Source organism: Macaca nemestrina, chromosome 3, assembly GCF_043159975.1.
Source record: "Macaca nemestrina isolate mMacNem1 chromosome 3, mMacNem.hap1, whole genome shotgun sequence".
Lineage (NCBI taxonomy): Eukaryota > Metazoa > Chordata > Mammalia > Primates > Cercopithecidae > Macaca > Macaca nemestrina.
Window position 1 is genome coordinate 80,252,827 of NC_092127.1, and position 16,790 is coordinate 80,269,616.

Genomic DNA, 16,790 nt, shown 5'->3' on the forward strand with positions numbered 1-16,790 from the left:
CAAGTGACTGTTCCCTGCCCTGACATACACTGAGAAGGATGCTGAGGAGCACCCATGTAATGTGTGCAAATATGAGCTTCCACACCCTCTATCCTCAGAGGACTCCACTGCTCAAGGCACCCCTTCTCCCTGTTCTCAAGAACCCATCCCCTTCTCTCTGCCCCAGTTTATCTTCTTTATTTTGTAGCATTTTTCCATCCTTTCTTTCCTTTCTCTTCCACCTTCAGATATAGTTAAGCCTTATGAGGGATAAACCTTGTGTTAGTTTGGCCAAGTTTTGCCTCCTTGCTTGCAGAGGGAGCGTGGCAAGGCAATCAAGAGCTCTGTGCCTCTGGGGCTGGAGCTGCTTGCATTCAAATCTCAGCTCTCTTGCTTACTAAATGTGTGACCTAGGGTAAGTTATTTCACTTCTCTGTGCCTCAGTTTCCCTGTCTACAGAATGAGGATGGTAGCAGTATCTGCCTCATAGCGTTATTGAGAAGACCAAATGGCACAATATATATTATACTGTTAGTATAGGAGTAAGCACATAGTAAGCGCTCTATAAGTATTTCTTATTATTGCTACCATATAATTCTTTTCATCTCATTAAGTAAGCAATCGACTATGTGGCTTGTCTCTATCACCTTTGCTTCCTATTCATTCTTTTCATGTTTAGACTCCTGCATTCTAGCCTTTATCATCATTCTGTTGCCGCTTCTCTTACAAAGGTCAACGATAACCTTTACGTCAAGTCCACTGGACTCATCACCCCTGACCTTTTTGTGATATTGATATCAAACCACCTTCCTTTTGAAACTTTTTTTGTGTCTCTCTGACCTTCCACTTTCATTTCATTTTTTCCATTTTTCTTCTCTGGCGTATCACCTGTATTTTGGTGTTTCTAATTTCTCTGTCTATTCCCTAGTATCCTCAAATCTCTGATCTTTTCTTGGTACAGCCACTCCCTCTGTGTTCTTCCACATTATGGCTCTCAATTCTTTCATCTCCAGATATAATCTGTATATGCTCCCAGCTGTCCAAGAATATTTTCATTATGGATGTATGAATGCTTTATCAACTTCCACCAATACACACAATTATACTGGTTACCTTTCCCACCTACCTAATGAGTCCCTTTTTTAAGTAACCGGTTTCTGTTAGTGATACCGTGAATCTGGATTTTGGGGGAATAGAAAGTTTAGAGCAATTTTTAAACTATTCTTAGTCCTTTACTTATTCTATCTCACCAAGGGGCTTCTATTCCCTTTTTCAAAGTATCTCTTGAGATTGCCTGTTCTTTCCATTCCCAACTGAGTCCACATCCTGTTTACTTCATGCCTAATACAGCAACAACTCCCTGACCAATGACTCTTTCCCTAGTACCTCCTTGTCCTTCTAATTCATCTTGTGTATCACTCCAAGATTAATTTTTATAAACGATCATGGCTTTGATGCTTCTAATTTGCTCAGAAACCTAATGACCCCCTTCTGCCTACTCTATCAAGCCAAAGCTTCTCCATCTTAAGCCTCTATAGTCATGCCCTTCCTGTGGAGAACTTTTCATTTCTCCACAGCAAGTCTCCCCTGGAATAATCATTTTTATCATATCCATACAAATCTCCCCCTTTTTGCCTGTGTTCATCCCACTCTTCTTTCCTTTCTTTCCCATATAAATTCTACACATCAATCCACTGCTGCCACTCAAATGAGTTCTTCCTCTTAATCCTTTAAAACATTAGTAGTGGGGTTCTGGTGGTTTACCATTGAAAATCAAACTCCATAGTTGATTTTAGTCTTACCTCTTATGAGATTGTAAGCTTAGTGATAGAAAAACATTTTATGCTTATATTGTCTAGATATGTAAATATTAAATAAACGGTTATTGGTTGAATAAGTATACTTAACTCATGTACAAGCCATTTCTTTGCTTGTAAGCCAAATTAGTTGTTTTAAATATTTCTCTGCCACTTTGTACCTGTTTGATTTTTCCATCTTTATGATTTTACTAACACAATCTAATTATGACAGATCTGTACCTCTAATAGGTTCTTTGCTACAACTATCATTTTTAACTAGTAGAGTACTAAGTCTTTTTTTTTTTTAATCTATCTTCAGCTCAGCCTATTTTTTGGCCTTTTCATTCTTTTTCTTCTGGTAAAATACAAAGAGAAGCATGTTTACTGCTTGGAGAAGTGTTGCTTGGACAGTATCTTTAGTCAAGAGCTTGAATTAGTGTTCCTCTGTGTAACTGGATTCAACGTAATCAGTGGCCTCTGGGCTACTGTCAAGTTCTAGAACTAGTTTTCTAAATTGTTCCCTTTTCCCCACAAGTTGATAACTATTTAAGGAAAGAAAGGGAGACAGAGAACACAAAGTTTTGGTGTGCCTACTGTGTTTTCAAAGTTCTTATAAAATATAGGGACTTTTTAAAAACTTAGCTTATTAGCAATGTTGTAAATTGCCCTTGAACTACTTCCAATGGCCCCATAATTCTTGCTACCACCTTTAAGGGGTATCTACTTTTTTATCCTCCAAGAACTGCTCCAATATAATTGGGCATTTTTCTGCAACACTGTGATCAAGTTCTCAAAGCATTCTTTGCATGAACTGGGCCTGGCATGAGGCAAGCTATCCTTAGTCTAAAATGGAAATCTCTATTTTGATCTCCCCTCTATTAGCTCAGTCATTTAGGGGAAATTGCTTAATGTATCTATACTTCATTGATCTTATCTGCAAAATGAGGATGTTATTGGAATAAATGTTTTTCTGTAAGTCCACAAAACCTAATACTATTCTTAGGGTGATTTCTCAGAGCTTCTGAGCACTTTCTACTGATATGCCTAAAAGCATTGTACTTTTTTAAAAATGTGACACCTATATCTCGATATGAAAAGATACCTCTGTTTCTTTTTCTCATCTTTAATTCTATATGACTACAAAACAATCAATATCCCTCACTAGTTCATGCTTATGTCTCAACTTAAAGGCTTATTCTTCTTATGGGGTTGGTTGTTAGGCAACTATTTGCCTTGCTTATAGTTATCTTTTCACATCAAAACTATTGGTTTTCCTAACATAGTGCTCTAGTGAATTGAGTCCCTCATAAAATTAATACATTAGATTGAGAAGAGATAGTAGACATTTATTCTTCTAATTCTCTAACTAGTGATGGATATTTACACTTTTGCAGGTATGTCATTATTACCCCTTTTAAAGCAATCTGCTACAAATACTCTAGGATAATCAGATAAGTAGAAGTATATTACAGTTATAATCATACCATATTAGAAATATAAAATTTGACTGTTGCCTCTATTGAAGATTGTGATTTACATAAACATTGCCATAAGCTATTTATTTTTATTTAAGGTGGTTAAATTTCCACAAATTAGCAGTAAAACCTGTTTCCTAACTGACTCTTTAAAAAAATTCTCATTGCCATCTAAACCAAACCTGTTCTCTAGTATGAATCATGGGCGAGTTTAAGCTTTCACCATTATGAGAAATGAAAGAAAATAACCTTTAATTCTAAAGAGATTCAGATAAACATTTCAGGGAATAAATCACAAAGCAGGCTGCTGGGCTTTACCCAATTTGCAGTGTCTGTAGTTCATGCCTCCCATCTCACATCGTGTCTCACTAGCGAATGGCATGTCTTTCTCCATTACCACCAAAAATTCTGGTTTTCAATTCATTATTTGAGTTCAGGACAGAATCCTGCTGAGTTTATATAGCTTTAACTTAAATTTGCCACATATCAGAAATGCACAGTGAGCCACATCGTTAGGACTTCTCTGTGTGTCTGCATACTGGTGCTTCCAGATGGTGGTCAAGACTATGTATTTGTGAAGTTAGCTCAGCTTATTGTCATTTGTTTTTCTATTAGCTGGATGGAACACTATACAATTTTAAAGTTTCACAAACATAGTTGTTTAACAAAATCATTTAAACTCCATCTGTTAGGTCAGTTACCATTAATAATAATCTTTTATTCTGCAGCTCATTATTAAACATGTTGTTCCTTAAATATAAAAAATACAAACTACCATTATGTTCAGGTAAAAAATGAATTAATATATGGCACATGTTGGAAAACCTCAGAGAGCTCAAATTTGAAGCTCCCTTTCCTTTTTAGGGCTTTATGATCCTGTTTTCTAGTTAAAAAGTAACATGTAGGGAGGGAGCGGTGGCTCACGCCTATAATCCCAGCACTTTGGGAGGCTGAGGCGGGCCGATTACGAGGGCAGGAGATGGAGACCATCCTGGCTAATACGGTGAAACCCCGTCTCTACTAAAAATACAAAAAATTAGTCAGGCGTGGTAGCGGGTGCCTGTAGTCCCAGCTACTCGGGTGTCCGAGGCAGGAGAATGGCGTGAACCTGGGAGGTGGAGCTTGCAGTGAGCCGAGATCGTGCCACTGCACTCCAGCCTAGGTGACAGAGCGAGACTCCGTGTCAAAAAAAAAAAAAAAAAAAAAAAAAGTAACATGTCATTGGAAGGCAATGATAAAGAAATTATTTCTACTCCTTAATTTTCTAATAGCCTTGTTTAATGACTTATCTGCACTGTAGGAACAACACCAACAAAAAAGTAGCTTTCTCATAACTACAAATCCAGTTCTTGTTCTAGGTGAATCCCTGAAGAATAAACTGAATGGAATTATGTTACACGGATGTGATGGAAAATTCTGGGACCTTACTTTTTCCTTATAACCTTGCCCCCAGTTTGTGGACATTTTACCTTTTACAACAATTAAAAAAAAAAAAAACAGTAACAACAGCTCAAATCAGAAATTGGAGTGGAATAGTGGAAAACACAAGGATGGCGTTCAACGGATATCTACAAGTTTAAATGTAATTGAATAATGTTTCTCTATGACCAGATTCCGTAAAGGAAATGTTCTCCCCTCTGTGAGTTCATAAAGTGGTTATCAACCCCATAGAACTCGCAGCACAGAACTTAGACCAGAAAATGTTAATTCAAAAATATGATTCATGGATCAGGAATTATGTTTTAGAGATTAAGACTTTTGAGACAGTATATTTTGTTACAGTTCTGTAGCACTTTAAGAAGTTAGATTAATTCTTTCGGTATATACCCCAGTAATGGGATTTCTGGGTGAAACGGTATTTCTAGTTCTAGATCCTTGAGGAATTGCCACACTGTCTTCCACAATGGTTGAACTAAATTACAGTCCCACCAACAGTGTAAAAGTGTTCCTATTTCTCCACATCCTTTTCAGCATCTGTTGTTTCCTGACTTTTTAATGATTGCAATTCTAACTGGCATGAGATGGTATCTCATTGTGGTTTTGATTTTCATTTCTCTAATGACCAGTGATGATGAGCTTTTTTTCATATGTTTGTTGGCCACATAAATGTCTTCTTTTGAAAAATGTCTGTTCATATCCTTTGCCCACCTTTTGATGGGGTTGTTTTTTTTCTTGTAAATTTAAGTTCTTTGTAGATTCTGGGTATTAGCCCTTTGTCAGATGAATAGATTGCAAAAACTTTCTCCCATTCTGTAGGTTTCCTGTTCATTCTGATGATAGTGTCTTTTGCTGTGCAGAAGCTCTTTAGTTTAATTAGATCCCATTTATCCATTTTGGCTCTTGTTGCCATTGCTTTTGGTGTTTTAGTCATGAAGTCTTTGCCCTTGCCTATGTCCTGAATAGTATTGCCTAGGTTTTCTTCTAGGGTTTGTACAGTTTTAGGTCTTACATTTAAATCTTTAATCCATCTTGAGTTAATTTTTGTATAAGGTGTAAGGAAGGGGTCCAGTTTCAGTTTTCTGCATATGGCTAGCCAGTTTTCCCAACACCATTTATTAAATAGGGAATCCTTTCCCCATTGCTTGTTTTGTCAGGTTTGTCAAAGATCAGATGGCTGTAGATGTGTGGTGATATTTCTGAGGCCTCTGTTCTGTTCCACTGGTCTAGATATCTGTTTTGGTACCAGTCTACTTATGTTTTGGTACCAGCACACGTATGTTTATTGCAGCACTATTCACAATAGCAAAGACTTGGAACCAACCCAAATACCCATCAATGATAGACTGGATAAAGAAAAAGTGGCACATATACACCATGGAATACTATGCAGCCATAAAAAAGAATGAGTTCATGTCCTTTGCAGGAATGTGGATGAACCTGGAAACCATCATTCTCAGCAAACTAACCCAGGAACAGAAAACCAAACACCGCATGTTCTTACTCATAAGTGGGAGCTGAACAATGAGAACATATGAGCACAGGGAGGGGAACATCACATACTGGGGCATGTCAGGGAATGGGGGGCAAGGGGAGGGATAGCATTAGGAGAAATACCTAATGTAGATGATGAGTTGATGGGTGCAGCAAACCACGATGACGCATGTATACCTATGTAACAAATGTGCATGTTCTGCACATGTATCCCAGAACTTAAGTATAATAAATCAAGCAATCAATTTTAAAAACTCATTTGTTTTTCTGATTAAGTTCACAAAAAAATGGAATGCCAAAAAAAAAAGAAATTAGATTAATTCCATGTCGACTATTATCTTTAGTCATGGAACACACACACACACACACACACACACACACACACATACACACACACAGTTTTAATGCAACAAATGGGCTGCAGACTAAAAGAGAAAAATATACAGTTGGGTATTTCTGTTTTTCATAATGAAGTACTCTCTAGAATAGAGCTTTTATCAATAGCAAAATTTCTCAGTTCACAATTATACTGACAAGCCTCTAGCATATACAACTTTACTGCATAATTTTTTCAATCAGGTGAATTAAAATTTTGACATTCTTTTTCTTCAGCTATAGGTTTTTAAAATAGGATTCTAAAAATAATTTTTAAAAAATCTCTACAACTATACTGTATTGAAGATAGGAAAATATGTTCTCAGTATCTTGTCAACTCCTTATAAGATCACAGTAGCCAAAACATATTCAAAAAGTTGATTATTTCACAAATGTATTACTGTACTTTGGCACACAAAATAGATAACTCTGTCTTTGTCAATACATTTTCCCAACAGAGGATTACCACCTTAACTGTCACGGTAACTCCTATTGCATGCTTTCTGTGGTTTGTGGTTTTGTATTTGGTATTGATGCATGCCAGTCAAAATGGTACTAATGTAGCTATTGTTTTTATCTGATACTTAATTTTATGTTTTCTTGTATTAATAATCTTTTACATTTGCTCCAGTTGAATCACTTTGTCTGCTTAGTGAAAAGGTCAAGAAAAAAAGTGATTGCTAATTTTCTTAAAAGTCTCTGACCTTATCTAAACAATATAGTTTTATTCTGTAGGGTCTGGGAAATCAAAGTCTTTGGGGTGGAGGGGCAAGGAGCGTATGTAGAAACAAAGCTAATATTCATAGGCTAATTCATCCCAATAGGATAAGTGTGGAGCATGGCAGCAATTTTACATTGCCTTACCGAATCTACCCAAAAGACCTTCCATCTTATCTTTACCTCAAATGTGTTCATATGTTAGTATATAAATAGGTGGGTTTTTCTAATTATGTAACTAGTAAAAATTTTTCCTCATTGCAAATTTATATTTGGGGATATCTGATTACGATAGAAATAAGGGAAGTGTATAGTGTGCCTATTTAAGGCATGAATTTTGATACATATAATTACTACTTTTAAAAACTGTGCTTTTTCTTGATTTAGGGTCCTCCTGGGCCTCCTGGACCTCAAGGACTACAAGGGCCAAAGGTTATTCTTTATTTACTTGTTTCCATTTATCACATACAGTGCAGACAATCCCACATTAAGTATATGCATCTTTGAAAATCAGTCTTGCAAAATGCTGAAGAAACTGAGATCGGCAATATTGTTTTAGAGAGTGAAGAAAGGAAATTGAGGTCTGGACTAAAGGAAGATAGAAATTAGAAAAGAATTAGGGAAAATAGGAAAAGAAGAGAGAGAAATTTAATTTAGGGGAAGACATTGAGAAAAAGAATATTAAACAAGGGAAAACAGTTCCACAGAAATTATAAATGTAAGAAACACTAAATGTGGTGTATGAAAAAAAGAAAATATTTAATTAAAGGAGGGTTGGAGAAAATTTAATTTGACACCAAGAAAGATCCTTGCTTCTAATGCTTTTCTAATAAAAAGAGTAAGGGAAGTTTTAGTATGGTGCATTCACAAATCAAAACTTTAGGGATCATTTTTCATAATGCAGTCTTTATTATTTACTTTCAGACATTTTGCCATTTAAATCTTATCTAATGAAACATACCAACTAAAAATAGTAGAAGGCTAGAATTGCTTGCTTATATCTAAACTTTGTTGATGGCTGTATCCCTCCAAACTGAAGCTTAGTCATTCAACCATGTTTGATCAATTAACACATGGCGAGTGATTCTGGCTTTTCAGAACTGAGCTACATGTGTTGAAATATGACTTTCGTCATTGGATTCTTGTAGGAGATTCAAGTTATTTCAAAATTCATCTTTTGTTTACGCTTCTTAGGGCAGTTTATTTGCTAAGTCTATCATAACACACACGCACACATATCAGCTTTCATACTCTCTCAAGATACTTACAAACAGAAATCTAGTATATAGAAAATTTATTTTTCTATTATATAAAGGAATATAAATTACAATATTACTGAGCTCCTTGCCTATATATTTAGAACATAGATCCTAATTTCAAATAGATTTCATGTGTAACATTAATATAAGGTGTGGGATTTTTAACTTTCTATTTCTCCAGCACATTCTTGTCCCTAAGAGACATAACACAAAAAATTATACATAATCTTTATTCTTGGTGAGCAACACTGCCTGGACCCCCATTCAGTAATATCTTGGTGAACTGGACTAGATATCCTAGAAGGAAATCTGCAATTTCTTTTTTCCTTTGTGTAGAACCAACCAAGGGTCTAAGTTCATTATTTCACCTCCTCACTTGACTAAGACTCCAGAACCAAAATTGTCCCCAAAGCTAAATACGTATCTTATTTCCCACAAACCTCAAAACTTTCTAGGACTTTTCTCAACAGTCCAAAGGCCTAGAGAAGCCCCAAAGGCACACATTCTTTGACCCAAAGAGGCAAAAAGGACCTCCTAGATTAAAAAAAAAAAAAAGCTGTATCACTAAAACCTGTATTCCCCTGGTTTTTACAATCCAGTTGCTATTCATGTCTTAATTCAGTTATTCAGTAAGTAATTTTTGAGCCTCCACTCTATGGTAAGGACTAATATCTAGTAAGGATACTAGAAAGAAATTCCAATAAAGGGCTTATGGCCTAGGGAGGGAGATAGGCAAGTAAAGGTACAATTGTTAATAGAGTGAGTGCATAGAAGGTCCCTCTAAGTCTTAAGAGCCAAGAGCGGCTTTGAGTTGAAACTGAAAGACAGGAAGAAGTTGCCCAGATGAATATCTAGACAAGCAATATGAAGGAGGGTTGAGTCATTCTCGCTTACCTCCTACCCTTGCCATCCTTCCCAGTATGCTATCATCCCTCCCCCACCCACCCCACAATGGTCTTATAATTGAGATCTTGTGTTAGCTGATATAGTCCTGTATGTGTTTCATGATCTGTCCTTGAGAAGGTTGGGATAATTGGGGTGGAATGTAGCTATGACCAAGCGACAGCAAAATGTAGCTTGAGTCAAGTATAGAACCGCTTCTAATCTTGGAACTCAGACTGAATGGGAACTTACTCAATTAGCATTTCTCCTTCATTTATCACACAAGAATTGTTTGATTCCCTACACATCAAATAACTCTTACAAACCCCATTTGAGAGGTGAAGGATAAATGAATAACTCATGAATTATGTTCTCCTTTTAAACACTTGTGAGTCATATTTTAAAGGGAAAAGCCTAGCAAAGCCATCATTATTGGACCCACAGTGCTGACAAGTATTCAGACTCTGAATGAAACTAGGGCTTAGCCAGGTGCATCCAACCTCAGCAGACTTGTTTGTGGCAAAATAAACTTTGCTGCTACCACAAAGAGCAGGAAATCTGAAATAAGAAAAGGCCCTTCCCCCACTGCTGTTCTTGCTTCATTTGTTTATAACCACAAGATCATACCTTCCTTAAACACTGGAAAGCTCAAATTTCATGCTGTACCTCATAGCTCTTAAAGTTTTTACCAGGGAAAGGAGCTCTAGCCATTTCAATATTGTCGTTTATAGTATCACCAAACAGGCCTTTCTAGAAAATATAGGCTCCGGTCAGCTCTGTTGGAAATCTGTCTGTGAGGCAGGCCTCTCACACTCAGAAGAGCTGTTTTTACAAAGTTTCCACAGTGTGGGATTCAGGGATATTTGTAATGGGATCCACATAAATGACTCATTGATACAAAATAATGCTTACTTTTCAAGGAATTTATTTAGTCACTTTTCAAAACTGAAAGGTGACTAAACATTCACTGTTCGATTAACTTTCTGGCATATTGTATAAATTTGCTTTTAATGGAACATCTTCAGTTTGAAAAGGCAAACAAAAATCTCTATATTTTGAGTTTGTCAAAAATCTTTATAAATCATAACATGAATAGTAAATATTAGTTCATTCATGGCACAGTGAAAGAAATTGAATTGATTCAAAAGTAATTTTATGTAGATTAAGATATCTGATTTATGATATCCTTCAGTGAGGCTTTTCTGGAAATTGCACACTCACAATCATGAATTTGTAACTAACTGTTTGAACTGTGCCAATTAAAATATTGTTGCAAATTCATGAGGCTTTGCATTTTATTTTTTTAGGTTAACTGTTATGTTTTCCTTTTTACTGAAATTGGAAAGTAAGAGAAATCATACAGAGGTTGTATGAAGAAAAAAGTTAACTAACTGAGGCAGATAGGTTGTTGTTATAGGATATGGTCAGCTATCAAATTATGTCTATCAGTTTTCTTTGACCACTCTGTTTTAACCTGCATCTCACATGGAGAAAAAATAAAAACACTAAAAGCATTGGATCTTAGCTACATATAAATACTATACATAATCTTGAAGAAAGATTATTACTTCCCTTAGTTTAGATATGTGCTATAACAGAATATTCTCGGGTTATGATGCATTTGCTGAAAGTCAAATTGTACTGTTAACCAACTAGCATTGTTTTTTTATGTAGTGCAGTATGTTAACAATGAGAATGGAAGCAAGTCATCTATTTTTACCTTAACAGGGAGAGCAAGGATCTCCAGGAATCCCAGGAATGGATGGAGAGCAGGTAATTTTCATGGATATATACTATTATTCAAAGCATCATTCTTGATTACTACTTTTATTGTAGGTTTGAAGCCAAAATGTCATGAGCATTGATATTTGATACCTTCTTTCTTTTAACCCTTTGTTCTAGAGACTTCATTGACTCTAAAAAGCAATTAGTTTGAAATTAGACCTTAGTTTTCTTTGCAGAAATATCTAAGCCATATGATACTTTAGTCTGGTTCTTAATACCTTATATCAACCTACCAGTGACTCCCCTGCAAATTTTTAGTAGACTTGTAAAATCATTACCAAGTTAGTAAAACCAGCCTAATTTTTGTCAGTTAATACAAATATGTCAAGATTCAAATCAGTGACGATAGCTTCCACAAAACTAAATCTTGCCTATATGCCTTATTTAGACAATGTTTTCCTTTCCCAAATAAAGATGACACCTAATCCCTAGATCCTTAGAAAATACAGAAACAGGCCGGGAAGTTGTAGCTTGGCAGAGTATGGTAGTATATCTCTGAGGGTTCCCCCTAAAACAGAAGTCGGCAAGCTTGGTTAATAAAAGTCCAGATAGTAAATGCTTTAGGCTTTACAGGCCACATACACTCTGTGCTGAACTTTCCTTTTTATTTATTTATTTTTGGTTAACACCTCAACATTTTTTTTTTAATTCACTCTGTACAAAAACAATCCCTGGGATGGATTTGGCCTGTGAGCCATGGTTTGGCGACCCCTGCCCTAAAAGAATCTGAGCTGGAGAACATGGACAGTATTCAGAATTTGGAATGGAATCAAAAGGGTTCATTTCAAGATCTTTAGTGTTTTCTTAGTTTCCATTATTTACCCGAGAAATGGCTAAAATCAGGAAAATCATAAGAAATCAAAAGGATTCTTAATACAGCTAGTGAACATGTACTCCTTAGAAGAAAGTATTAGATAGGAAAATTAGGTTTAGGAGATGTTATTTTTAATATCAGAGTTATATGTTGAAACAATAATAATGCCATATTAAGTGAACATGTGATAAAAAAAAAAACATAGATACCTTAGATGATGTGCTATATCATAGATCACTTAGAATTTTAAAGTCTGTCTATGTTACTTCTCTGACCATTGGTCATTATAAGTAATTAATTTGACATGCATAATGATATACAATGTGACTCCTACAGATATAGCAGCTGGCTTTTTTTTTTTTTCTATAGGCTTTGCAAGGTCTTCTTCTGTCACTAAGTTGCCGTCTGGCTGCTCTCTGTTAGTAGATCCCTAAAAATAATCCAGGTGTTTTTAATCAGTAAGATCCATCTATTCATTCAGGCATCTACTCACCCAGTGGGTAATTCTGAACTAGGTACTATTAAATAGGTACAGTTAACAAGAAAAGTTCCTTTCCATAAATAATTTTTATCCATGAATAGTTTTTAATAAAGAAAAGATAAACAGGTTTGTGCAGCCTAGAAGCCCCTTACCATAATAACTATGATCATCTCTACTGAAGAATGAGCCATCAGTATATCGAAGTGAGTTTCCTAGGATGAAAATGCTTAAAAATATAAATTAATGTCAGTACTAATATTATAAAATTCAGGCCAGGCATGGTGGCTCATGCCTGTAATCTCAGCACTTTGGGAGGCCACGGTGGGCAGATCACCTGAGGTCAGGAGTTTGAGACCAGCCTGGCCAACATGGTGAAACCTCGTCTCTACTAAAAGTACAAAAATTAGCTGGGCATAGTGGTGCATGCCTGTAGTCCCAGCTACTTGGAAGGCTGAAGCAGGAGAATGGCTTGAACCTGGGAGCCAGAGGTTGCAGTGAGCCAAGATCACGCCATTGCAGTCCAGCCTGGGTGACAGAGTGAGACTCTGACTCAAAAAAAAAAAAAAAAATTACAAAATTCAGATTTGTTAACATTCAAAATCCATATTTATTTCCTCACTGTAAAGGAGAATAAAAATAACATTCTGGCTCACCTCATAGAGACATCATGAGAACAAAATAAGAACACTGTGAAGAGGTTGTCATACTTTTAAGCATTGATTGAGCATTAGTGTGCGGTAAATGATCCAATGATTTACCAGTCTGTAGACTGGACCATTGCAAACTGATGGTGACTGGAACTTCTGCCTGCAGTTAGGAGGGAGGGGAGTATAGTGGATAGAGATGAGAGAAATTTTTCTGGACATTTGTTATTATATAAAACTAGGTCCTGGTTCAGAATACATCCTGTATTGTTGAGAATGAAATCTATTAAGTTGTTTTCAGGTGTGGTGAGATAGAATTAGCTGCCAGGTAAAAATATAAAATCAGGAGAAATTATGTGAAAACCTAAGTTCATGTTTTTCATACTTAAATGGTCTAATAGAACTTAATCTATTTCATTATAGGGAGAAATAGTACTGATTGCATATAGAAGGGTGCTGTAAGAAATAACTCGACCTAAAAACAAAAATCAGAATCATCTCAACATTGAACCCACCTACTAATGAAATTGATCCGGAATTCTATTTTCCCTAGGATGTAATTATCAGGGGTCAGTATGCTGCTTACATGCCAACTCTATCTATCATTTTTAGGGACTCAAAGGCTCAAAGGGAGACATGGGGGACCCAGGTATGACAGGCGAAAAAGGAGGAATTGGACTTCCTGGATTACCGGTATGTTTATAGTTTTCGTTTGTTTATACTTTTTATGTTATGTTCTTATTAAGGTAAATTAAACAATCAGAAAAGAGTTATATCATTAGCTGCAATCTCATCTAGTGGTTCATCTAATATTTTTATTTTGAAATATTTGAGGGGTATTATTGGTTAATTACTCTAGGGAACTCAAATTGTAAAGCTTGTAACCAAATGAATTATAAAGTAAGCCTTCATGTTTTCCTGAATTGTTTTCCCTAGAAGATAAAAAAATAAACATAGTTGGCCACTTTAATTTAGTATGCATAAGATGATATTAACTGGTTATTATGAAATAAACCATAATAAAGAAATGAGCCAAAAAATACAGGACAATTAAAAAACAAATTTCTCTGGAAAGTGTCCTCTGTGTGTATGATACTATGGGATGGTGTTTTGTGGTTTTCCCCATAATTCTAACCCAGAATTTGGAGGAGAAAAATGTAAAAATTGTTTTAAAAAATGTAGTAAACTACACTGCCTTAGACTTTTTTATAAAACAAGGAAGTATATAAATGTCAATAAAAACTAAGTTAAAAGACTTACCTTTGCTGTTTAAATTGCACACCACCATAAAATATATAACATTTATAACTCAATATATTTAACACCGTAGGACTTTAACCAATCAAGCTCAAGCCAGTTTGTATTTACTTTATATTTTATTTTACATATCACCCATAATCCTAGAGATTTTAGTAAAGTTGCTATTTTAAGCTAGAATGCAAGGAGATAAATCCTTCTTTTATGTAGCAAGTGCATAATATTATAAAATGTCAAGAGAACAATGGGATTGGGGAGAAAATTCAGTTGTCTCTTACACTGGAAATAACTTTATCTGCTTAACTCTGCTACTGGTTGTTTGTAGGGAGCCAATGGAATTAAAGGAGAAAAAGGAGATTCTGGAATGCCAGGTCCACAGGGTCCTTCTGTAAGTCCATGGTGGCTGAACTTCCATGGTTCCTGAGCCTCCTCACACGCTGACCTGTTACTTACCTATACCACCTCTGCCAGATGACTGAATAACAGTAGACAGACCTCAAACTTCTTGGTTTGTCAAACTGTAGAAGAAACATCCGTCAGCCTTGCACAGTGAGAGACAAAGTATATCAGAGGTCTGAGGTAGAAGCAGGTTTTCAGAGGACTGTCTAATCCTGAGGGAAAAAAAAATCAATGGTTTTCTCATAACAATGGATAGATCTTTGTGAATATAGAACATACTTGTTTGTTTTCTCCAGTGTCCTGCTTATGCTTAGTGAAATATTTGAGTTTGATAGTAGTGACATTATAGCGTTTCTTGGTAATCAGTTGCTTCCTTTTCTTTTAACATACTTTTGATTTATTCTGGCTTTTGTAGAACTTTTTTTTGGAGTATTTTTTTAATTCTCACAAGGGAATTTCTAAATCTAGAGAATCAAACACATCACTTATTCCAGTATCTTTCTTCCTCTGCAACTACTAATGGCCTTAGCAGAACCCCAGCACAAGATTCAAGTTGAACTGCCTTATCTAAATGAAGTAACCAAAAACATTTTTATTTTTTGGACATACAGATCATAGGCCCACCAGGCCCACCAGGTCCCCATGGCCCACCTGGCCCCATGGTAAGTTTCCCTTCTTTCTAAAATGTAATTGCTTATTTATGAGCATGCTACTAGAGAGAACATGAACACATCCCTCTAAACAGTCAGCTTGTATTTTGTACTACTCTCTGTGGAATGGATGGAAAATACCAGGTGCTTTGAGATATATTAACTTTACAGTGTTGTCATTCACTCTCCCAAACACATATGTTGAGAAGAGATAAGAGTAGTTTCGTGATAGAGGTGAGGAAAGACAGACAGATATAGCAAGCTCTACTACAGCCTTACAGCGTGAACACTGGCAAATCATTTTATCCAGCCGCTGCTCTAATACCAGCAGAATAAGATTTAGAATGAGCTGGACACAATGGCTCATGCCTGTAATCCCAACACTTTGGGAGGCCGAGGTGGGCAGATCATTTGAGGTCAGGAGTTACCAGCCTGGGCAACATGGCAAAACCCCATCTCTACAAAAAATACAAAAATTAACTGGCCATGGTGGCACATGCCTGTAGTCCCAGCTACTCAGGAGGCTGAGTTGGGAGGATTGCCTGAGCCCAGGGAGGCCGAGGTTGCAGTGAGTTGTGATCGTGCCCTTGCACTTCAGCCTGGGAGACAGTGAGACCCTATCTCAAAAATAATAATCATAGTAATAGTAGTAGTAGTAATAGCCATTAAAGAATGATTCTGACAAAGTTTGAGGTTTGAACTCTTTAATGAAATGTTCAGTAGGAACATTTACGTATAAGATATCAAAACATCATATCGTATCCATAAATATAGTTATGTGTCAATTTTAAAAAAGGATATTTGTAAAACAGTATGATAAAAATTGAAGCTTACTTCCTCAGATAACATATATTGGTAGATCTTTTCCTTCTTACTTTTATGATACTTTGATTGATTCATTGAGCCAGGGCCAGTGTTAACTGCAGGTGTCTTGCAGTGGCCAATGGTGACAGTGGCCCTGCCCTGAAGGAACTGATGTCCAGTGAGGAAGGCAGCCATTAAGCAAGTATAATTCTTTAAATGTCAAACCAATGACAGTTGTGTTAAGGTTAGAATGTCAAAGGCAGAGTGCTTCAAATGCTTTTGACTGGAGCAGAATAAGAGCAAGTGAAGCAGGTTAGAAGGTCAGATGTGTCTCTCAGGTGTAAATTAATCAAAAGACTTCAGTATTACAGAATAAGTAAATTATGGTCACTCTTTCCTCCCATTGCTCAAGAAAGAGCATTATTGGAATGATCTAAGCCACAGAGCATAGCCAGTCATCCCTTTCTGACTAGCTCCATTTCTATTTTACACCATAAACAATTATTATTGACTTCTTCTCCTTCTCCTTCTCCTTCTTC

General features: G+C 36.1%; 1 protein-coding gene and 1 long non-coding RNA gene across 19 annotated transcripts in view; one reads left to right on the forward strand and one right to left on the reverse strand.

The window, feature by feature from the left end:
* LOC105486272 (collagen type XXV alpha 1 chain) overlaps positions 1–16,790 on the forward strand; it is a 507,117-nt gene that overhangs the window by 456,009 nt on the left and 34,318 nt on the right. For 14 of the 17 annotated variants that reach the window (XM_011749078.2, XM_071093205.1, XM_071093207.1 and 11 more), the window contains 6 exons: positions 7,018–7,041; positions 7,664–7,708; positions 11,146–11,190; positions 13,754–13,834; positions 14,724–14,786; positions 15,409–15,459. In XM_011749078.2, coding sequence (XP_011747380.2) covers positions 7,018–7,041; positions 7,664–7,708; positions 11,146–11,190; positions 13,754–13,834; positions 14,724–14,786; positions 15,409–15,459 — 309 coding nt within the window. The remainder of the gene's footprint in view (positions 1–7,017; positions 7,042–7,663; positions 7,709–11,145; positions 11,191–13,753; positions 13,835–14,723; positions 14,787–15,408; positions 15,460–16,790) is intronic. The other 3 variants (XM_011749079.2, XM_071093204.1, XM_071093211.1) reach the window with 1 other exon arrangement.
* LOC105486271 (uncharacterized) overlaps positions 11,109–16,790 on the reverse strand; it is an 84,899-nt gene continuing 79,217 nt past the window's right edge. Inside the window, exons 4-5 of one of the 2 annotated variants that reach the window (XR_011621110.1) lie at positions 14,852–15,009; positions 11,109–11,333 (exon numbers count right to left, since the gene is read on the reverse strand). This is a non-coding gene — a long non-coding RNA (uncharacterized lncRNA). Of the gene's footprint in view, positions 11,334–14,402; positions 15,010–16,790 lie in introns of those variants that run through there. The other variant, XR_011621109.1, reaches the window with a different exon arrangement.